Below are 24,469 nucleotides of genomic sequence, written 5' to 3' on the forward strand. Positions count from 1 at the left end.
ACCGGCTCCCCGCTACGCGCCGCTTTGCAGACGCACGGCTCTCCCCCCCAAGGGTTAAGCGGCAGCGGGGGTGTAACGCAGGCCGACACACAGGCGGGGATCGTCCCCAGCGCGGCAGGGCCCCCGCCTCGCGGTGCCAGGCTCGGAGCTGCGAGTGGACCGTTTAAAATTGTCATCTCCCTCTCTTTTTTTTTCCTCCCTTTCCTCTTCCTTTTCCTTTCCCAGCGCTGAAATCGCAGCCGCCCTCCCTCCTCGGCCGCGTTTTCCCGGGGCTCGCCCCAGCCCCTCCGCCGCGGGCCCCGCGCGGTCCGGCGTGCTGAGTCAGGCTGCTCAGGCCGCGGAGGGAAGCCTGCGGAGACCGCGCCTGGCACACGGCGGCAGCGGCGCCCGCCCCCGCGGCCCGGACCGCCGGAGCAGCTGCCCGCCGCGGCCGCACCGAGGGGCTGCAACCCCCCCTCCCCGCCACCTGGGCGGGCAGCCCGCCTCTGCCAGCGGCGGAGGGAGGCGCGGGGGCCGGCGCGCTCCTCCTCGCCCGCTGCCCCCGCCCGGGGCTGGGCGTGGGGCCCGGCCGCCCGCCCTCTGCCCCCCCCCGTCCGCTGCCGGTGGATCAGTTACACGCAGCTGGCACAGGTGTGGGGCGCCCTTCAGACTCGGGCCGGCGGGGGAGACCCGGACACAGGGAGCAGCAGGGAAACATGCAGCCATTTTGGGCCGAGGCAGACAAAGAGCCGCGGCCGCCCCCGCCGCTCCGCCGGCGGCCCGCACGGCCACAACCTCACCCGCGCCTACGGCCGCGGCCCGCCGCCCCACGCTGCGTGCCCGCCCGCCTTCCTCGCTCCCTCGCCCGCCCCCCGGCCTCCGCGGTACCGCCGGGCCGCTGCCGCCCGACTCCTAACTAAACCGCCGCAGCCATTTGCCCCGGTTTTTATGGGCGGCCGGCGGCCAATCAGCGGCGGGCGGAATCCCTCTCCGGCCGGTGATGTGAGGCAGGGCGCGCGCGCCTGCGCGCTGGGGAGGCCGAATGTGTGTGTGTGGGGTGGGGGGAGGGAGGGAGGAGTGAAAGGGGAGGGGGGGGAGGAGGGAGCAGCTCACAGGAACCCTCCAAAAAAAAGATGGCGGCGGGCTCGGATCTGCTGGATGAGGTTTTCCTGAACACGGAGGTGGATGAGAAGGTGGTGAGCGACCTGGTGGGCTCCCTGGAGTCCCAGCTGGCGGCCTCCGGCCACCACCACCAGCACCACAAGGCGCAGGAGCCCCTGAGGGCCGCTGGGGGGCTGCTGGGGAACCATGTTGTGAGCAGCAGCAGTAGCAGCAGCAGCCCTAGCCCTAGCCCTGGAGGAGTAGTAGTAGGAGGCAATGCTAATGCCCAAACAGAGAGCAGCAGCAGCAGCAAGATGGGACTGAGTGCCCCAGAGATCACAAAAGCAGGTAACATGGGCAGGGGTGGGGGGCTCTGAGGGAGAGGGGCCCTCCCCTCCCCCCACTCCCCAGCTCCGGCTGCCTCCTTCCCTCACTGCTTTCCCCCCTTTTCCCTCTCTCCTCCTTCTCGTTGTGGCAGGAGCGGGAGTGCAAAGGGTGGTATCGATCATATAGGGGAGAGCCTCCCCTCATCATGCTCCCTCGGTGTGTATCCGCGCCTCTGCTCCCTCCCCTTTATTTTCCCTCCTCGCTTCTGCTTACTAGAGGGTGTTTTATCATGTGTGGGGGCAGCCTCCCCGCAGAATAAGCCGGCAGTGCCCGTCCGTGACTCTGCCGGTCCCCTCTTCTTTTCCTGCCCTTGTTGCTGGAGTGTAAAAGGGCTCTCTTAATCTCGGGGGTTGAGGGAGGCAGAGCCCACCCCCTCGGTAATGGCTGTGCCTCCCATGCCGTCTGTGACTGCTCCCCTTCCCTTTCCAGGGGTGGAGGTTATGGGGGGATTCCCTCTTGATAATGCCGCCTTAGCTGTCTGTGTAAATGCTCCTTCCCCTCCCCCTTCTCTGTTGCTGAAGTGCAAGGGGGTGTTATTAATCATGACACCTATTTCCTGTAGAGGAGGAAGCGAGGGGGGATTTCAAGGGGAGGAAGTCCCTCAAAATGCTTCCCCCCCATATCTGCCTGCCTGGATATTCCTCCCCCACCCCCTCCCTTGTTCCAGGGGCTTGGAGGGGGCATTCACCACCTCTCATTCCTCCTCTGCCCTCAAGGGGGTGTTGTCACAACACCAGGTCCCAGGAAGGGGGGGAATTCAGGCCACAACACCCCACCTTGTACAATGTCTTTCACCCACCCGCCCTCCGTAGCTACCTGGGAATATTCTCCCTCTTCGTGTTGTGAAGATTGTAGAGGGACAGCGTAAAGGCTGGGACGAAGGGCTAACTACATGGGAATGGAGGGAAGCTGGTTTTCAGGGGAATTAAAAAAAAATGTCTCCCCAGAATCTCTCTGCAATTCCTCCCCTCCCCCCCTTTTTTTTTTCTTTCTTTTCTGTTGCTGAAGTATGAGAAGATATTACAGACCTTCTGTCATGATTAATGAAGGTCTTCTAGGAGGATCTCCTTAACCCTTATAACATGCATCTCGGTCTCTGTCACTATTCTTTTACCATTTCTGTCTCCTTAGGGCCTGGACCTGGACTGTGTGTGATTGTACTTGTGATAACACCAGGCCTTGTCAAGGGGCATGGAGGATTATTCAGGACAAGAAGCTACATCATCTTGTCTCTTCTCAAAACCAGCTTTGCTTTTTATTTATTTATTTTTGACTATCTCTGGTTGAGGGAACTTCAGATTCTATAATAAAGTGGAAGGATCTTCTGGTAACCTACTCCAGGCCTTGCAGTACTTCTTATCTTGCCAGGCTGAAGTTTTTCTTTCACTTTTTCATATTTTGCTGTTGTTGAGCCTCCTGATATAACTGACTTACCCTCTAATCCTTTCATCTTCTACAGAGTAACGTGTGCTGGGCATATGGAATATGCCTTATTAACATGTCTTCCATTGCCATTTTTCCCTTCTTGCAGTTGCAGTCCTGTTTCTAAATGTGATTTCAGGCTCTAGAATGGGGAAGAGGTCTAAGGTGATCTTCCTCCTCCCTTCCCTTGTTTCATATCAAATCTGTTTTCCCTATTTAGTCTTACTGTAGTGTTGAAAGCAGGGATGTTAAAATTAATATCGAATCTGTCACTTTTGGGTTGGAAATTGGAGGCTTCAAGATAACATCTTCCAAGCTATCCTCGGTTTGCGTTCTGTCATGTTTTTTTGGTTCCAGGCAGGCAGCCTGGGAGATGGAGAAGACTTCGTGATGAGGGAGAACGTTCTGTCTTCGCTGGACTTCTCGTCTTGCTCATTCTCTCTGTTTAACCTTGTTGTTATTTTGCAGGAGCAGGAGGAGTGCAAGGGGGCGTTATTAATCATAACACCAGGTCCCAGACTTCAGCTCTGGATGGAGCCACCGCAACGAGCACCAGCACCACCACTGCAGCAGCAGGAGGATCGGAAGTCACTGCTGCTCCAGGGACCCTCAGTCAGGGCAAATCGGTGGTTATCAGCACCATGGCAACGGCCTTGTCCACACGGAATGGCAAGATTGGGACCACAACAGTGCAAACTTTGAATGGGAGTAATGTGGTGATGAACTCTCACCACACAGGAAGTGCTGCTTTCTCTGGGACTCCTGTGACTGCGAACCCCGCTTCTGCACCTGCTGTTGCCCCTCTTGTTAACAATGGACCTGGATCTGTGGGGAAAGGAAATACTGTTAATGCTGTTTTGCCATCAGCTTCCAACACTGTTATCCAGGCTTCTTTCCTTAATACTGCTGTGTCCTCTGCATCTTCCTCCTCACCCACAGTTATCTCCTCACAGCCACCACCGAGCATCGGAACTGGGTCGCCTACGGTAACGCTTGTGAGGCCACCGATTCACACAGCAGGACCCGCAGTAGCTGCAGCTGGTGCAGCCACTCAAAATGGGAGCAATACTGTGATCAATTCAACCATCAGTGTGGGGAGTTTTCCTGCTGTTGCTACAGCCACTGTGGGATCTGGAGTTTCCCTCCAGACATCGCTTGTGAACAGCCAGTCTGGTTCCACTGTGCCAGCGGCTCCCGCCACACAGGTCATCAAATCCGAGTCTCCTAAAACTATAGTCCAGGCAGTATCCCAACAGCAGACGCTGGCTACTGGTGGCCAGCCCAGTACTACAGGGGGTAACATGATTATTGGGCAAACTATGCAAGCTGGGCTCTCCAATGTTGCTCCCAATCCTGGTGGGATACCTCCTACAGCTCCTGGCACCCCCACGGGAATGGCTAAAGGCACTGCCAATACAGTGGCACAAAGTCTGCCGAGGACTCCAACAGCAACTACAAGTGGAATCAGAGCAACTTTGACTCCTACAGTTTTAGCACCTCGTTTGCCTCAGCCACCTCAGAATCCAACAAACATTCAGAATTTTCAGTTACCGCCAGGTAAGTAAGAGGATTGAGGGGTTTTATTTTGGAAATGTCTTTTTGGCAGGAAGGAAGGTATCCAAATTAGACTTCTTGTTGTTTAATTATGAATTGTGGAAGAGGCAATGAGAATCATCTGATTTTGAGTAGTAGAATAGTAGCATTCCACTACTTAGCGTATGATTTTTGGGTGACCAGAAAGTCTTTTCAGCAGTAATAATTAGAAAATAATTCTGCCTGGTATCTTTGTTACAATGTGAGTGTAGATGAAGCTGCAAACTGCCAAAGCATGACAATGGAGTATTATCAAATGAAATGTTGCTATTTCCTTTTCACATAAGGCATTTTGACTCTTAAGGTGGTTTTGCCAGTAGTTCATATAACCTTTGCATGCTGTTCAGTTCCCTCTCTGTCCCTGCATGCCCCCAACACCACAGAGCACTCATGAATAGAGAAGCAACAGATACAACACAAGAAAACTACCTTCTTTTGCTTTAAATACCTTCAAAGTCCGACTTAAAATCTCACAGATATGAAGCTTATAATGATCTTTTTAGTCACTGGAGTTGTGATACAAAAGGCAGTCTTCCTATGTCCTTACCTCACCCTGTTGTGTCTAGGGTTGCAGCTTTTGTAGTAGCTAGTCTCATGCTTAGTGCTGAGCATCTCTGGACAAGGAATCTAGTCCTGAACTCAGTGGGTGAGTAAAAAGCAGGATGAGAAGCATTTCTTTTCTGAGAACTGTTCTGTCCCTCCTTAAATATCCTAGATCTGGAGATTTAAGTTTATGTATTTTCTATTATTTTGAACCAGGCTTGTACTTGTATCCAGTTTCATTTTTGACTGAAAATACCTGTGTGAACCTACACAGTTTCCTGTCTTTTTAATAATATATAGTAATAGCTGTATTTTTACTATTCACTGTTTTTTAGGGCAGTACACAAAGAACAACTAATTAAATTTTACTACTAGTACCGGATGAAATCAGTGGTGGTTGTGTATTATCTATTTCAATTGGTCTTAGTAAAAATACATCTATTGAAACTCCTAACGAACCTTAAAGCAATACACCTGTCATATAAGGTAGACCAGAAACCATACTATGTTACTGCACACCATCTTTTTGTGTGATCTGCTATTTATGGTATGTGATGCCATGCAGTTTGATGAAGTCTGTCAAACTTTCTGTGTATCTTAAATTCTAATTGGCATAAATGCACTTTTTTTTTTTAATAGAAGATTATTCCCTATATGAGTAATTTGAATTACATGCTGGTAATTTAAAAACTAGCAGTAAAACTTGGACCTTGAAATCCCAGTGCTTAATTTGAAGCTGGTAAATTGATAGGCTGGAAAAGCCTTATTTATTTATTTATTGCCACAGGGTATCAAAGGATTTTTCAGGTTTACAGTCTATTGCCATGTATACCCACATTTTCACTAATACTACATTATAAACCTGATGATGGGAAAAAGAATACTGTTGAGTCCAGTGGGACCTTTTTTCCAGGTAGCTGATGTTTGCAAACTGCCATAGCATACTGAAATGTGTTACTCCTAGAAGCAGTGTTGCCAGTCCTTAAGCATAATTGGACCATAAATTGCATCTTTGGAGGTCTCAATAGATCAAAGTAAAACAATATAGGTTCTAAACACTTGAGGTTTTTTATTAAGCACTTTTCTTGTCTGTGCTACACTTTAAAAAATATTTATAACTTCAAAAGAATAGCATGACTCTTAAAATAAGCAAGTATACATGACTGAATGCGTAGAAATTGGAAATTAGGTTCTTGCATGATGAGACAAACTTAATATTGGGAAGGATTTTTTTAGTGGAACAGATTTATTTTTTTTTAAATTGCTTTGGTTTACATTTTTATACCTTGCGAAAGTAGCCAACTTTGAAAATGTTTTGCATAAAGCATTTCTTACAGAACTGTTAAGAACTGATGGATGTTGAGCTCTTACAAACATCTCACAGGTGCAAGGGCTAAGCACCTCTGAAAGTCTAGCCACATGCAACTGCTTTAATCTTTAGTAGAGTGCATATACATTCATAGTGAAAGGACAATAAATGACTGTGCTTTTGAAATTGTATTTCAAATTACAGTGTCATAGACAAGATTTTTAAAGGCAGTGTGGTAGTATGAAGCTGCACCTGCAGTGCTTGTATACTGTGCATCTATTGTATGCATCAAATTTGCATGCACAAGTTTGTTTTTAAAAGTTAGTAGTGTGTGCTGCTAAGAGTTTGTAAGACTTAGTGCATGAAATAGCTTGAGTTCATACACTGCACATGTTGCTTTTCACACCAGGATTTACAAACACTTAGAAAATTTTTATGGAAGATTTGACCAATAAGCAGCACATGTTTTATGGTTACTTTCTTACCCTGAATTACTGTTTCTAACTCTCCAAAATACAGTTATAGTTTCACATGTATGGAAAGCAGAATATAAAATGCCAGGAAGTGTTATTAACCTGGGACTTGAAAATTAGAAACCTTGACAGGTTTCAAATTTTCCACATAGTCTTTTTAAGAGAACAAAAGCTTGATCAATGCTCTTTAAAATATATTACTTTTAGAATAATGCTTTGTATTGCATCAAGGCGATTGTGCAACAAACGTTGACTGACCAAATTAGAGATGTTTGAAGAGCTAATGGGCCGTAGTTGTTGCGACCTTACTGGATTCTGGTATATTGCTTCTCAAAGAAACTGGACTGTTGAGAGAATCTGTGCATTAATAATGGTTTTCTACTTCTGACATCTTTGAGGAAGAGGACTATTGCGCTTAGTCTTTTCTTCAGGAGCCTGTGTTTGGAACTTTGGTCCAACTGGATGGATCCGGGTAATGAAGGTCCAAAAATAACCTTATTTATAGCTTCTTAGCAAAGACATGAAAATATTGTCAGAAAATTTTCTAGGGGGTGGGAACACAAGTTTCTCTGTATACAATGCTGCTTTGAAGATGCAACATCTTTTGAAACTGTGACTGAAAATAAGTGGTATGAAGTTATTTGTTTCAGAGTACTTCAAGCAATAATTGAAATGTGTTGTGTTGTATACAATAATATGGTAAGTGGTAGGAAAATTGGTGAGTTTGTTAAAGCATTAAGTCAGTGTTCTGCTGTTAACAGATGCTCAGAAAAGTCTGCAGAAAAGTGTAACTGAGATTACGCCCTAAGATTAGTCTCTTGCAGTGTAAGAGTTCATAAAGTGTTTAGAGGTCATTGCTGACACATGGTAGATTCATCTTGTAAAATGACAGAACTTTTGTACTTCAAAATCACTTTTCAAAATGCTATCTTCTGTAGCAGTGCTGCAATATAATTTCAAACCCAACATCTATGAGCTTATGCTTACTTTAGCAGCATTGCCAACTTGAGGGTTCAAAGATTTAGTTTCTGTTCTTGCAGATGCTTTATGTTGTTGTTCTTCTGCTTTATTTTTCTGTACAAGCATCTCATAATAAGCTTTTAAGGTGCCTGCTTAAAGAAAGGAACAGATTGGAGAGAGTGCTGTAGGTATATAGCAAAAACAACATAGAGCTGGTAGGTCTGGGCGGTTTTCCCTACTAGCTTAGGTGAAACTGAAATCTAGAAACCTTTGCTTCCCCCAACTCCCTCTTTTCTTTTACCTTCTGAATGAATGTTAGTACTTATGAAAATTTGCTGGCTTGATCCTAAAGACTAGTTTTTTCTTTTTTCCTGAATAAATAAGATTCTGTGACTCTGTCCTGTTTGAAGGTAGCAGATAGGATAGTTTATGTAATTTTTTTACTTCTGTGATCATGACCAATATTCTCATTAGCAGTAATGCAGTTGTACAGCCGTAGTAGAACTACTGTCGCAGGTTTGTTTTGCTTTGTATCTAATAATAAAACTTCTATTACTTTCACAAAACTCAGATCTGTCAGTAGCTGATGATAGGGGTTGAGACTAGACTTCATTGCTTGCTTTCTGGAGGGCATCTCTTGCCATTTCTGTGGTGACTACAGGATGGGCCGTTTCCCAACTGTTGAACTGATGGAGATATTTTAAAATGGAATGTTCCAGAGTTCTGAACAGTACTGACAGTTGGTTTAAATTTACTGTTGGTGCTTTCTAGAAGCAAAGGGTACCTGGAAGAACATTGGTGCTACACATCTGCAGACCCTGGAAGGTGGACTACATCTGTTTGCACGTTCAAGGTTTTCTTCACAGCCTTAGAGACTGGCAACTTCAGGTCGTGTTAAATGGAAGCTTAACTTTTGTGGAAACCAATGATTTTTAGCTTGTGTTAGCTATCCAAGAATGATTCTAACTTAGGCCTTGATTGGCTTTAGGATGGGAAACCTACCTAAACACATGCTTAATTTAAAGCATGGGTTCAGGTCCTTTTGACTTGAGCAGTCACACTTTTTGGAGCTGGAATCACTGAAAAATAACTGCCACAGGAGTAGCTGAGTTTCCTTCAGTAAGGAGTTGGGGTACTAGGCTGTCGGGCAAAAGAGAGTAGATGGAAAAGGGAGAAAGGTGGCAGGCTGAGAAGAATGAGACGATCTTTTCATCGTAAAACAATTTGTGTTATTTTCTCATACTGAATGCAGCATTCTTGAAACAGGTACCCCAGAAGTGCCTAAAGTAACTAGGAATATAAGTACATGAGGGAATCTACAGACTTCCATAACGCAAGAAATACTATGAAGTAGTGGAATGTCGTTGTTTCTATTTCTCACTGACTAGCAAGCGAGTTCAAACATATCCTGATTATAGTTTCCCTGTATGTTGCATGTGCTGCCAATATTATGCCTGTTAACTGTGTTGGCATCGCTGTATTTTGTTACAAATAATGTCTGTAATGCACAATGATAATAGGAGCTTCTTATAGTACTTATAGTCTGTTTTACTTTCAAAGCATTTTACAAAACTTAATCCTTGCAACACGCCTGCATGGTTGGTAAATAAAGTAGTATGAACACTGCTTTAGAGCTGGAGGAAAGAGCAAGTTAGAGAAGTTCTGACTTGCCCAAGGCCATGAGGGAATCGATATTTTGCCAAGATTAGAGCTTGGGAGTCCTATACTTGGCGCATAATGTGGTATCTCTCTTTCTGAAAGATAACTGTGGATCTCTTCTGCAGAACTCTTCTGGGTGAGAGGTGGATTTTGTTCAAATCATGCATCAGCAAAAGGAACGTTCTGCTTTATTTGAAATCTGCTACATCAGATCTACCATATGTCACCAGACTGAAAGTTGTGTTTGTTCTTATTGCAACTTTCATAATCAAGGAATCCTGCATGCTTAGCTTTGTACCCCAAAGAACTTAAGACTCAGAGAGCTGGGCAGTAGGATTTTTTTGTGTTGTTAAAATGAGTGCCATGAGGCAAACCAATGCTGCGTTTTGCACATCTGATAAGGGTGTCTCTTGAAGTGATGGGATCTAACGGGAACATAATTGTGATTCCGTTAAGCTAGGAAAGCTATTAACTTTGACTACATGTTGTTTGGTTCTGTTATGGAAAATATGGTTGTTCCCAAAAGCCTTTGGAAGAGCATGTATGGATTTGGTTCATATACCTATCTACAGTTTAAATTGTGGTCTTTCTGGGATTTTTTTTTTTTTTTTTTTTATTACTAGGCTTATAATCAAGGTGGTTAGTCAGTGACCAGAAGTGAATGATTTATTTCTTTTGAGCCATTTTGCACTCTGCTACTCCAGAAGTTACATGATGTTTCTGTGTTCAGTGAGCTAAACGAGTTTTCCATCTCTGGAAGTTCTATGTGGGTTACTTCTAAAATGCAGTGTCTTGGTTTGGGGACCACAAATTTGGATGCTGCCCAGGACTTGAATCACGTACTAACAAAGGATGCTGCAGCTAAGTTAGCAATCTGAGATGAAAATGCAACAGTTTTGGGCACTGATTAGATACAAATTAGTGGGTACCACAGATTCTCTTCAATTGAAGTGTTTTGATGTATGAAAACTCTTACTACTATTTGTCTTCTCTGTTTTGGGAAATGATATGTAAATAGAATCCTAAAAAAATGTATGAAGTAGTTCAGGAACACAGTTAAAAATATTGATATTAGCCTGAGTGGCTTTTAGCAAAGAGAAGAGATTGGCTTGTGGAAAGCTTGTTTTCTGTTCTCATAAAAACTCTGATCGAATACTAGGAGTCTGCTTGGTAGGAGCTAGACATAGGACTCACTTAAGAACGCAGCATGTTAAACGTTTTATTTGTTAGTATACACAGTTTTCGCCAGAAATACTTGAAATTAGTGTTTTTACCTGAAAATAACTACTCTTGTCAGGATTGTTCTCTGGGTTGAAACTATATGAATGTTTATAACTCCATTTATCTGTCTGAATCTGCTCCTTGAATTTCATGCCATTGCTTGATGTTAGAAAGACGACTTTTGCCAGATGGAAGACAGTAAGTGTTAGCAAGTTCAACTTTGTTAGGCATATTATCTCTTGTGAAAGAAGATTTGAAGAGGTAGTGGCATGAAAAAAGAAATTTGAAAATTGGGTTTCTTACAGCTGAAGACAATGGTAGAAAGGAATTTTTAGTGGTACTTAGTGGACAGCTATTTCAGTTGTATTATGACTGTAAAGCTGTATGTGAAGGAAGGCCAAACTCTAGAGACAGTATATGGCACTCACAAAGGGCTTTTTCTGTGCACGGCCACAGGGACGTTCCTGTGTACAAATAGTCGTGTGATCTGTGAACGTTGCTGAAGTTTCCCTTGTGCTTTTCTGGGACCGAAGCCTTGGTACGTCTCTATCCCTTTGACAGGTTGCACAGAATTGTTTTACAGAGACAGTGGCTGTGGGGATGTTCAGGCTTTGGTTTTGGTTTGTTATAAGTTGTTAATGCATTAACTTGAATTTGGCTTTAAACTAATTAAGGTCTCGCCTAAATGCAAGAAGTTGTAGTGTATTTATACTGATACAGGTTTCTTGAAAGTAGTAAGGAAGGTAGCTTATACAATAAGCATCTTTTACAACGATATGGTTGTGTCCACACTGGAGAACGTACTACTAAATTATTGTGGCAAAATGGTCCCATTTCCAGCTCAAATGTTGAGAGAAGCATAAAAGCTGTGCACAAACCAGGCTGTAATTAAACAGGTGTTGAGACTCTGTGATCACTCATATTTCAAATTAGATGAGACTTTTTTTTCATTGAGACCATGGGCACATGAATAGAGTAAATTAATTTTTTAGTTTTTTGTTTGTTTGTTTTTAAAGCCTTTTAGGACAGTTTTACCTCAGTTTAATCTGGAAATTTTTACCTTGGTTCTAATCTGTGGTAATTTCCTTCCAGAAATGCTGGTTGTTTTCTGGAGGTACAGGTGTCTCAAGGAACTGAGAGCCAATTTTTTACCACAAGGCCTCCTGTCTTGGAGTAGTTTTCTTCAGGTGTCTTTAGTGTAATATTTAATGTAAACTGAAATAATTGTCCTTGAGGCCTTATTTATGCCTGTAAGGGTTTTAAAAATATAGAATATTTTTTGTAAGAACAAAACCTTATCGTCACTATATAATGGAATAGATCATCAATACTCAAGAAAGAGGTGATAATCATAAGGAGTTGATACAGCTGCATCCTGTTTCTGCAGTGAGATCTGTATAGGCAGAGTTCAGCACCTCAGTAGAGCTGTCTTAAGGCATTGTACAAATGTACATAATCTTTGGCTCTGTAACTGTTGTCAGGCATTTAATAACATTTTTAAAAGATGAGTTTCTGTACTTGTATTACCAGTGATCAGAAAGTTACACTTTGAACATAAGAGGCTGATTCTCAGCAAAGTGCATAGTTTATAAGTCCTTTTACGCAAGGACAGTCTTTTTACTGTGTATTTGTACAGGATTTAGTGCAAGGTTCAAATCAGTTACCAAGCTCTTTTTGTGGGATTTGGAAAAGTACATTGATAAAAAATGAGTAACTTCTTGTCAGCATAGAACTCTCTATAAATTAGAACTGTAAATTGTTAACACCATGCATCTTTTGATTTTGGTGCTTTTTTCCTTAGAATGCATTACTAATTTTTTTTTTCCCAGTAACACATTGTAACCAGTACCTAGACAACTAGTAACAAAACTTGTATGTAATATTACTCTGCAGGGATAGCCTGACAGTTCTAAGATTTGTCTTGAATCAAGTAAGTCTCTCTGGTAAAAATGGTCTAACTTACCATTATAACTTGATTAATGTATGCTTCTGAGAGTAGTTGAATTGTTAAAAGCCATCACAGTACTTTTGTACAGAATAAAGCACATGCTGGATAGACTGTCCAGCCAGTCAGTTGAAAAATGTGTGCTCTAGATATCAGAGTATAAACAAAAACTAAGCAATGAGGTGTGGTGCCATGCTCTAGTCTTTCTTAAATGGTTTGAAGGGGCAGCAAGGCTGTAGTAAGCTGTCTTCACACCTTCCTTCAGCTTATTAGTCAAATATTTCTGTAAGGGAGGGTTAGATTTAGTGCCTCTGTCGGAATGTAATAACATCGGGTGCATTCAGCCTGAGTGGTGGTGTGGCGAGTGGGACCAGTTGTACTCACATGAGTCAGAAGTACCAACTCCAAGGAGTAACACTGAGGAATTGCAGCATCTGTGGCAACAGAGTCAATGGAGGTGACCAGGAGAGTGTTTGCTCTGGGGTCAGTGGAGGAGGTTGGAAGAAAATCTGGGGTAGGAAGGCTGAGAGTGGCTAAACTGTGAAGTAGTTTGTAGAAAAGCATGGGAAGCCATTAGTTTTTAATAAACATATGTGCAGTCACATTTGCAGTAGTATTAAGGGTGGACTGGAAGAAGAGCTATGAACTTCACCCTCTTATTTCCTTTCATTCTTCCTTTTTTTCCAGTGTATCATTTTGTTTTCTTTCCTTCCTTATCCTCCTTGGGGGAGGGGGAGAGAAGGCACTAATTATTTATAAGTGTTAGTCATACCCAGTCATTAAGCTTAGTCATTACTCAGGACTGTGCATTTGATGGTTAGTAAAAATCAAAACTAGACTTGATTTTGTTTAAAAGTGTTCTGAATTCAAGCTTACAGGTGTGAAAATACTTTTACTTCTGTGTTCAGACTAACTGAAAAAGCAGTGCTATTTAATAAGTGTTGCTGTCAGCCAAATGACATGTAATATCATGTCCACATTGATAGTTTGTATTTGAACTCATAGGCATAGTGTTTGGCATATTCTCAAAGCAGCATAACTTCTGTATAGGCAGTGAGAGAGCCATAAAATCGCAGGCTGTTTCTGCAGAGGAGGGTTTGAAGGGAATGTTTCCACTGAGGCTGCCCTGGGTAGCCGTCAGTCAGTGGAACTGTTTAACGTCGGGTCTCCACAGCTCCGGGTGAAAAGGTGACATCAGCAAAGGGTTTTTGTCACTGCTAAAATTACAAAGGATATATATCTAGAGTAGGGCATTCACAGTGAGGACAAATTTAAGAAATGTGTTTTTTAATGGATTTTCATGTACTTAATTGTTTTAGGGTGTTGCTTTTTGAAGGAAGATAACATGGATTTAATGCATTACTCATTAAGTATCTGTGTGCAGACTGTGGTAAATGCAAAGTAGCTTGCCCATTTCATCAGGTGCTTCAACAGCACTAATGTTGATGTGCTTTGGTATAGACAAACTGTTTGCCAGAAGCGAAGACTAGTTGAGTTTTAAAATCTCCTATTTAGAATAACAGATCAAAAGAATTACTGACACTTTATTTTGTGCCTTTCTTTCTCAAAACCAAATCAGTATTGGTATAACTGCATTGTTGTGTGATGTAAGTATATTGAAATTAATGGCAGAGCTAAATCTGAATCACTTTGAGATCAATAATTAAAGGAATTTGTTTAGCTCTTGGTAGTGTTTTTCTTAGTTCTTTCTGCATCAGGCTAAAGGCAGATTTTGTATGATGGTTGGGTTGCAGTTTGACAGAGCACTCTGGTGTTTTGGCTTTGTATGCTTGACTAGAAAGGAATGTTAACACACTTTCAAGGAATATAGCTTTCCAGAAAAGTCAAAATAGTTTCAAGTCACATTGTTGTTGAAGCGCTTGTCAATTGTTGCTATATAAAATGACATATTTCCCAGAACACTTCTTACACACCTTTTCAACTGAGCAGGTAAGATTTTTTCCATATGGGATCACTGTTAAATGCAGTGGCTTTTTGGCACTCCAGCATGACATTATTCCTTTAACTATATTCTTAAAGGACTTGTGAATCAATACTTTACAAATGATTTACTTTTTCCCCTTTTACACAGTAGAGTTCTGTAGTTTGAAACTGAATTCTTGCATAGTAAGAGTAAGCAAAAGCTTTTACTATGAAGTTGAGTTTCTATTGTCTTTTGACTCTTTAGTAAGAAAAACAAAAGCAGTTTTTTGTAATGTGAAGTTGTGTACTTGGTCTCTACAAAATACATTTTCTGTGCACTGCAGTCAGGATTCTTGATGATTTTTGAGAATGTATCTTTCATCTATGTTGGCAATAATCGTAAACCAGCCATTCAAGAATTAGTATTTCACAGACCATAACCGTTAGTTATGATCTGTGATCTGTGTGTGCAGATTGGGCATGTGGGGAGAGTGATGACAGGCGAGTGGAGTGCTGTAGTAAACTAATCTTGTACCAAAACTTTTAGGCATTGTATCTGGGTAAAAATTGGCTTTATTCCAGAACGATGTGAGTTGAAAAGTTAAAGGAGTGATGTGCTTTTGTAGCTCCGTAGTAAGTTCTTATCCAAAAATCCTGTGCCATGCCAGTCTTCATGATGGTGCAATGTTTAGTGCCTGTCAGGAGAGACTCCGAGTGTTTTGTATTAGAGATGCTCTGAAGTAACACCTGACAGTCATGTCTTTTTATGCCAAGTTGTAGCTCACTGTAAGCACAACAGGTGCTGAATGTTGAACAGGCACCTTTCAGATGTGTTCGGCACAGTGTGTGTGTGTACTCTCCATACAATTGTGTGCAAAACCTCAGCGTTCGTTGCTTTAGGGTGCCCATTACTCTGAAACAGGATGTGAGGGAATCTGGTACAGTATCTCAGGTTGCTCTAGCGTGCTGGACAGCTCTATCGCTGCCTGGCAGTTTTATGGCCTGTAGACCTGCAACTCGGCAGGGAACGTATCTACTACTAACTCATGTTTGTACAGGCTGACCTCATCTATGCCAGTACAGTGCAAGCACTTCTGGAGCAGGTGAAGTCACAGATAGTGGTGGGTTCATTTTCAGCTAGTGGGTTTGCAGGAGCTGATACCTGCACTGTGGTTATCCTGGCAGAGCTAAGATGCCTTCATAGAAGTCACAAACCAACCACAGTTGTTCATGAAAGTAAAGTGCCTGGATCAGTGATGGTATCAAAGTCTTTGGCAAGAAAGTTCAAGTAAAAGTTTTTTCTGGATTTGTAGTGCAGCACAGATCACCTGAGATTTTGAGCACCTAAATTAAGACAGTGCATCTGATGTGGTGGTGCACATCCCTCATCAGGTACAAAATAATGTGTCTTCAATAACATCTAATCCACAGCTGTGTTGCTATTTAAAATTCTGTGCTATTCATCTTGATTTGTAATCACTGTTTCTCATGAGTTGGTGTATAGATTGTCCTTCCTGAGCTGCTACATGTCTGCTGGTTTATTACAGATGCTCTTCTTTGACATATGTAAGTAATTCTAAATTTGCTAAAAGTTGTTTCATGTTAGGAAAGATTCCCTTAATTACCCAGATTTTCATGGAGCTGCAGTGGACTAGTAGATTTTGATAGGTTCTTCCCTCTTTTCTTGGTCTTTCATTCCTATAGAGTGAGAAGTTTTCCAGGCAGGTCAGTTATACGAGGAGGAGTGGTGGATTGTTGGACAGCATTGGTTATCATTTCCTTTTCTGCAGTAAGAGGTCCTGTCATATATATCACTTCAGCTGAAAGTTCTTCCTGTAGTTTGTATAGGCAGCTATCCTTTCTCCAGCTGTCTTTCCAGTATTCTTCTAGCTTTTAAGGAAAATCTTAGAAACTTTGTCCTTTTATAAAGGTTTTTTCATTCCAGGGTCTCTGTATAGCCTGATCCAATCATCTAGAGAGCATTGACTCATCCCCTTTGCTTTATATGGTTTTTGTGGTGTGTATAATATCAACTTGCATAACCTTACATACACTGCCTTTCCTTTTTGTTGCAACAGAATCTCTTCTGACAATACAGAAGGGATACTGTTATAAAGCTTTCTTCTGCTAATATGGCACAGCCTGCTTATGATTACTGTCAGATTTTTTTGCCATGTCAAATGTTTGCAGCTTCTTGCCACAAATGAGTATGTGCTTGAGAGCTTAAGGCACAAACTGCTTTGACGTTAAGATAACCTCTTAGTGAACTTTTCTGGCAAATCTAGTTAGGATTTGAAGATTTGTCAGATGTTGGTGGACTTTATGATCAATAACTCTTTTTTTCTAGAGATGTTTGTAAGGACTTTGATTTCCTACACCAGAAGCATCAATCCTCTAGTTATTCTTTCAGGCTTGGATGTTCTTTCTGAACATCAGCATGTGTGTGTATTGAAGGTGATTCTTTCCTGACTAACAGTTCTCCCTGACCCTCACGTTTTTTCCTCTGTAAAGTTCAGGTACTTTTTTACTTTAAGAGGAGAATTTTCTCAGGAGACTGGAAAAGGGTATTCTCCATGCAATTTCAAGATCATTCATCCATTAATTCTTCTGTCATGTCTCAGCTACAAAAAAAAAACCAAACAAAAAAAACCCCACACAACCCCAAAAAACAACAAAAAACAAACAAAAAACCAAAAAAAAGCCCACAACAAAAAAACCTCACAACTTTAAAAAAGTCTAGGTTCCTTAATAATGGTTCTGAATTGATCTGGATTAGACCATGAGCTGCATTGTGGGTAATGAGCAAAATCTGTAAGCTTGAACCTTCTGTTCTGTATCTGCATCAGAGAGAGAGATGTTGTCACTTGTGATCTGATACGATACGTTGTAGGTTTTATATTTCACAGATATGCAAGAGTTTCATTCTTGCACGCTGGTATGCCCAGTGACAAGCATGGGCACACCTTTTTATGGTGCTCATGATAAATGCTTGCTAACTGTAGATGAAGTCTTTCAGTATGGCACCTACTGTATGAATCAAGTCCCTGAGAAATGGAGATTTATTCTGAGAGGATGACACCTGGGTATGTTGGTGTTTGAGTGGCTACCTGCTAGGTGTGGTTGTCAGAGGTGGTAATTTGCTGGACCGTGTATTTCCTCAGACCAGTAATCTGAATGCCTGCTATATCTGCAGAAAATTAACTCTGTCATTGGGAAGTCCAGCTCCTATAAATATTACTAATCTAGGTTTACCAGCAAAAACTAGTAACAAAACAGGAAAAACTTTCGGTTTGTGTTTTTTGAATGTAGAGGTTCTCTAGCAAGAAGGCTGTATGTCTCAGTAGCTACGCAAATAATCAGTGGTCTTGAAAGGCTACAAAATATTTTTTTATTCCTTTCTTTATTATTCTGATTTTTGTTTTCTTTAGTCTTTGCTAAGCCAGCCATGTTTCAAAGAAAGAAGGAAGAGGAAGGCATTAGTAAAAACCCTGGTTTGTGTTTTTCTGACATGTCATATGGCCAGAGCTCTTAACTTTTTATTCCAGTGCATGATTTTACAAGTTTTATTAATTAAAAAAAAAAACCCAAACCCCCAAAAACCAACCACCCAAAGCACAACACTTTGTAAATGGAAATGCCATTAGGAAATGGAAATACAAATAGCAAGAGGCAAAGACGACACAGTGTAGAATCATGCAGCTACATCATATAATAATGAACTTTTCCATCCAAACACTCTCAAAACAAGAGAGATCTGGGAAGGTCTCCACAACAAGAACACGTGAGATGACCATTGTACCAGTCAGGAGCACAAGTCTTTTTGGCATAAGGAGCAATCCAGCTCAATTTTGTTAATCCTTCATTTGGAGTCATGATGAATTGTTTAATTCAAACTAAAATATGAGTCTCTCTCAGGATTGTCTTAAGCCTCTAACTTCTAACAAAAATGATAATTAATTTTAATTAGTTTTTTAATGAGAGACTTTGAAAGAATGCTTGAATGTTTGCATTTTTAATAGTGAATATGATTTTAGAGTACACATGATCAGACTTTCTAGGAAAAAGAAGGCAAAGAGATGTTTAAAATGGCCAAGTTTTATTGTCACCTTTTTCTAATTGAACATTTCCAATGATCTTTATTAGCTGTTTGGTCTCAAATAGCAATTCATCCATTTATGGAACGTAAACTTGAAATAGAGATATTTTTCATCCTTACTTCAAATATGTTGCTGAATCTAATTAGAGAAGTGAGGTACCTTGGTACAATTCTGGCTGTCTTCTAGGACCTAGTAGTCATTTCTGATCTGGTTCATGCAGCATTTGCACCCTTACGCATTGGAGTTTGATGTTATGATACTTACCTGTATTTAAATATTTAAAATACAAGTTTTGGAACATTAGAGAAAGAAGATATTTTTTTTTCTACACATGTGCCTGTCAGCCCCTCTTTTTTTCCTTGCAATGAATGAATCAGCTGAGAGATGGTTAATGTACATATGGAGAGAGGGGGCTGTTATGGTCCTATATGGACTCTGTTTAGAAGTGGGAAACAAATGGGACTTTATTTTTGATTCTTAATCAAGTTAGCTCCAATGGGCTTTCTGAACTTCACTGGGAATCTACTTAATGCCAGCTTGGGTACAGTTTTGGGTTAGTGAGTCTCTTTTTTAGCTAATTGGGTTGGAAAAGAGTCTGTAGTTGGGCTGGGGGGAGAGAAGCTGAGAGAGCTCCGACTCCCTTCTTAAAGACTGTTCAACAAGGCTGGAGAGGTGTTAAATATTCAGTCCAAAATTACTTGCCCGCACACTGTATTACTGGTGAATTTCTGCACAGAAATTTCAATAACAAAGTTCATCACAATCTGAATTTTTACACCTTGTCTGAAATCACCCATATACTAACAAGATACAATTTCAAGCAGGTAAAATGTCTTGTATCATCATACCATGATTAAAGTTTATGCAAGACTAGTCTGATGTTTGCAATTGTCTTTATGTTTGTGTATAGCCCATTAAGTGCACAGCAATTTATCTATCAGTGGTAGACCCTAACTTAAAGACATGTTAGAAACTGTATAAATTGAAAATAACTGCATATCAAATATGAGTGCAGTATAAAAGAACTATTTAAAAAGGGGTAGATATGAACGTAGCTTTGTATGAATGACTTCTTTAATATGACTTCAATACTTGAGGGAAGGTTCAAACTTCCCATAGTTAGACATCTAGCAGGATAGTGCCTAGAGTCAGGGTTTGAATTACAAATGATTGTTTTGTCTGTCTGCTGCCAAAAATTGAACTTTCTTGATATGTTTTCTAAAGCTCACATTAATATGCTTTTCAACTGTCTGTTTCAGCAGTTGTGCTATGTTAATGTGTAGGCATGTTCTAATTTTGCATGTAGCTCGGGGAGAATATTTCATTGTTCAGACATTATGCTTACTCTTCAGGGGTAGTCAACCTTCATTTTGTAGTTATCTCCCTTTTCTTTCTTTTCACATTCATATTTTGGGGAACAAAACAATGAGGTGACAGTATCAGTGTCCTGAAGGGTGGTTGTGCTGTTGCAGGACACTAATGTGTAGTGCAGACCCATTTCTTGAGCTTGGAGACTGGGACAGGTAGCGTAGAGCTGTGTGCTGGTGCTTGATGCTGTGAAGGTTCTCATGAGCTGCTTTGGGTTGGCACTTTAAAATAACTTTTGTCACTTTAGTTTAAAAAACAACACCCCTCTCCCCAAACACAAAGCTAGAGTTAGTATCTGTTATGTTGCCTCTGGAAGGAAAAAATATATAACTCAAAAGAATTTGGGTGGTATGGTAGCCCTAGAATATCCTAGGGAACCCCCAAAATGGTGAATTTTAAGAAAAAAGTTTCTTATGGAATGTCAGTATAATTCTGTGACATTTAAGGGCTTCTGAAAGCACAGGCTTACATAGTTGCATTGGACCTTTTCAATTGCCAAAAACTAAATGGTAATTGACAAGCTTTAATATTTGATGTTGACTTGAAAATAGCTCCTCTAATCAGACTTCCACTGTACTGATGTTTTCAGTTATAATAATACAGAAGATCTCCACTGATTCAGTATTTAACTTTTTCAGCTGGTTATTATGAGGGATGACAGAAATGGGCAACATGAGTTCATTTCCCAAGATTCTATGTTTGCACATTGGAAGAGGATGCCAAGTACTGTTTGTGTGGGAATGAGCTTGATGTAGTAGCAGGTCACTCTCTAGTCTTTAAAATACTGAATTTCTCTGGTTTTTTTGTCAGTAGCCCCTTCGCCGTAGCGTGAGGCTGATGGTGAGAAAGTAGTGATGGTTCTAATGAGCAGCTGACAGGGTCAAGCTCACTACTGAGGTTTTTGAATTTCTTGTAAGCTGTGGTGGTGGTGTATAGCTTTGCTGTTTTAATGAAAATGTTTCTCCTTACATAAGTTACAGGAGAAAAGACCTTTCTTTTTGGGATGGCTTGAAAAATATTTTTTTGGACTTGACAGCTAAACTAAGAGTATTTATTTCTACAGTCTGCAAGATTATAAATAAGCTTCCCCCCTCCTCCTTTCCTACAGAAAAACAGTTTGAGAATATTTGTTTCTAGATATAACTCTTGTCCACAGCACATTGCGGTCCTACCTTAACACTTTTAAATAAGTCACAATGGAAAGTCACCTTTTTGATGTAAACTAGTTTAATGTCTCTGTGTGACTGTGCTTCATTAAAAGAGAGTTAATGTAGAGAAGGTAAGGAAAAAATTAGGGACAAATCAGCCAGTATAATCTGTTTTTCTTTTGAACACATTTTTGTAGAAATCAGTATATGGATTTTTGCAGTTTAGCACTAATTTTCAAACAGTCCAAGAAAACTGTTTAAGGCATTGTCTATAAACATTTCAGCACTTCATCTGAATAGAAAAGCAAATAAAAGCTGGCTGCTTTTGAAGTAGTCATGCCCTGAGATGGCATAGACCAGATCTCAGATATTGTTGGGGAGCGTGTATAGGCTTTTTATTCACTGAACCACACTTAAGAAAAACTTTCTGATTTCAGTAGTGCCTCTTGATTTTTTTTCATGGTGAAGTTTCCTCTTGTAGTTTGTTGCTCAGAAAGGCTAACTAATTTTGAGTGCCCAGTTTGTTTCCTGAGGTGGCTTTTTCAGAGCTGATGAGGTCCTGAGGCTCTCATGGACTGACTGAGGCATGCTGAATGAATGAGCTCTTGGAAAACAGTTCATGTTGTCCAGATCCTGTCTGTGCCTTCAAGAAAGAGAGACTATCATCTGAAAATCTGCCTGTTAAAATCTGATTCCCTATAGCTACCCACTGGGGTTAAGTCTATTGATCTGAGTGACTGAGCAGGGAACGACTGCTGCATTTCCCTCTCTCTTATTTTTCTTTTGGGGTGTAACATGGCACAATGCAGTCGGTTGCAGATGCACATGAGAAAGATTATGATTTTATAGCCACTTTCATTACTAAATTTGTTATTGGAAATTAATTTAGAACTTAGACAAATGTGTTCCTGTTGATGGTGAAGCCTATGTTTGATTATATATTTATTTTTTTCCTTCTTAAAGAAAAACTAACAAGATTCTTGCCTAATGGCGAGTTTTTTTTATTTGCGGTGTTTCATAAAACAAATTGCTTAGTACAGAGCAGGTAAGATTTTTTACATGATTGCTAATTTTAACCTCTAGTCACATAGAATTTTTTGGTTGGGGCAAATACTACTCCTGTGTTCTGATGAGCACCATACTGAGCATTTTGATAGAGACAGAACATTCCTGTAATTAAGCTGTTCTAGACAAAATGTGATAATGTACCTGGGTATTTTGCTTTTATTCTAAACCACTTTTGTTAGTTGTGTAGTCCTTCAACAGTGCGTTAATTCCGTATGTACTCAACTTGGATAAAAAAACCTGAAAAAATATGTTCTTTCATATTTGAAAAGGATGTATGTTTTCTTGACCAATTTCTTTTTTAACAGGCATGGTCCTTGTGCGTAGTGAGAATGGGCAGTTACTGATGATCCCTCAACAAGCCTTGGCGCAGATGCAAGCACAGGCACATGCCCAGTCTCAGCCTCAAAATACTATGACTCCTCGTCCTGCTACACCTACCAGTGCTCCTCCAGTGCAGATATCGACAGTGCAGGTTAGTTCAGTAATTTGTAGTGTTAAAAACTGTAAGTTTTTTGTTTGTTTTTTTTTTTTTTCCCCCTCCTGTGAAGCATATACTAGAAAGTAAGGTATAAAGTTAGTGATTTGAAGAAGCCATTGATCCAACCTGGTGCTGTACAGGCCTTTCCACATGGCATAGGCATGGTGTTTTGTTCCTAATTCTGTTAGTTACTGTTACTCATCAAAAATCTTTTATCTATCTGAATGGCATTAAGTTTAAAACTCTGACATGAAGATGACTGTTCAAAACCTTATATGGTTAACTTGTAGAATTCTTTTCCCCAAAGAATCATTATTCTCTATAAGACTAAAAGAAAAAAGTGGTTATGAGTATATGTGTACTGACATCGTCATAGTTGCAATAAGTTAAGACTAAAAATCCTTCTCACAGTTTTATAGAGGTCCAGATGTGTTCTTTTGTATCTGTAATAATGGTAACTATCCAGAGACAGAACACTAGGTAAATTAGATTATATTTAAATATAGCATCTAAAGTATTTGTTTTTTTCCTCTTCCCCAGGCTCCAGGAACACCTATTATTGCACGACAGGTGACACCAACTACTATTATCAAGCAAGTGTCTCAGGCTCAAACAACAGTGCAACCCACAACAACGCTACAGCGTCCTCCTGTTGTGCAAGTGAGTTTGTAGAAAAGTAATGTGAGATAATCAGTTGTTAAGGTTAGCTGAAAACCTGCTTGAGACTCACAGAAATCTAGAAAATATAATTGCTAAGTGCATGGAAGTAATAGATTTTGGATTATCTTAAAACATTTGCAGATCTCAAATTACTTTCTATTTTGGATGTATATGTATAACTTTTTATATGTATATTATTATTTCATATACCTGTATGCTATTATTTCATACACCTGTGTGCATATATATTTAAAGGTATCCTGTTATTAGTCTGTATAATCACAGACCTGACTAAAATAAAATACCTTTATGCTTTCTGCCTCAAAAAAGTGACACCAGTTCCCTTTGGAGCTGTGATGTTATTCCTGTGATGAATGTGTAGTCCTCTGAATTTTGCGGCAAAATTTACAATTACAAAAAAAAAAGGCAACCCCCCCCCCCAAAAAAAAACACCCCAACAAAAACAAACCAGGCTGGTAGCCTTCCCTTCCACAAGCCTTCTCCCTCTCACAGGAGTCTCTGTTTTGGCATAAGTACTTAGGGAGATTCTGATAACTCAAGGATAAATAGTGGTGTCTTAGTATGTGGGCTCTCTTCTAATAGCCTGGCCTGTATTCATGATAGATTTTCTTGTAGATTTTTTTCTGAGGGAGTGTTGGTGTGAGTTTAAAACACAGTGCAAAAGTGTGAAATTCTCCACGACTTCCAGGCAACAGTGACACAATATGATTGCTGTCGCCTAATCTGTTTCATGGTGCTTTCTTCATCCTTTGAGTAGACGGGATTAGAGAGTTTTAATTTAAAACAGGCAGGTTTTGCTATGCATCCAGTTAACCTTTTTCCCCTCAGAGAGCCTTTGCCTATGTCAGTGATCTTTCCAGATCTAAGAGTTAATTTACCTAACTGAGTCTCCTTAATTTGTACTGCTGTTACACTGGACAAAAAAAAAAATCATTCCATCTGCATATTTTTTGCTGTACCATGGACTTAATTTATCCCAATTTCAAAAAGTGAGACAAATTAAATCCTTCGCTCCTTTTCTGTTTCCCAAAAAACCAATAAAGTTAGCTTTGGCAGCACTGGAGCCTCTTTTCTTGTGCATCTTTTTATATAAAGAGCAAGTTTACAAATGATT

General features: G+C 40.8%; 1 protein-coding gene across 2 annotated transcripts in view; it reads left to right on the forward strand.

Moving 5' to 3' along the window:
* The first annotated feature begins 609 nt into the window (after nt 1-609).
* TAF4 (TATA-box binding protein associated factor 4) overlaps nt 610-24,469 on the forward strand; it is a 39,634-nt gene continuing 15,774 nt past the window's right edge. The window contains exons 1-4 of one of the 2 annotated variants that reach the window (XM_010302501.2): nt 610-1,428; nt 3,358-4,446; nt 22,502-22,668; nt 23,215-23,334. In XM_010302501.2, coding sequence (XP_010300803.2) covers nt 1,113-1,428; nt 3,358-4,446; nt 22,502-22,668; nt 23,215-23,334 — 1,692 coding nt within the window. In that variant the 5' untranslated portion in view covers nt 610-1,112. The remainder of the gene's footprint in view (nt 1,429-3,357; nt 4,447-22,501; nt 22,669-23,214; nt 23,335-24,469) is intronic. The other variant, XR_012838004.1, reaches the window with a different exon arrangement.

Source organism: Balearica regulorum, chromosome 16 (genome assembly GCF_011004875.1).
Source record: "Balearica regulorum gibbericeps isolate bBalReg1 chromosome 16, bBalReg1.pri, whole genome shotgun sequence".
In the NCBI taxonomy this organism is placed as follows: domain Eukaryota; kingdom Metazoa; phylum Chordata; class Aves; order Gruiformes; family Gruidae; genus Balearica; species Balearica regulorum.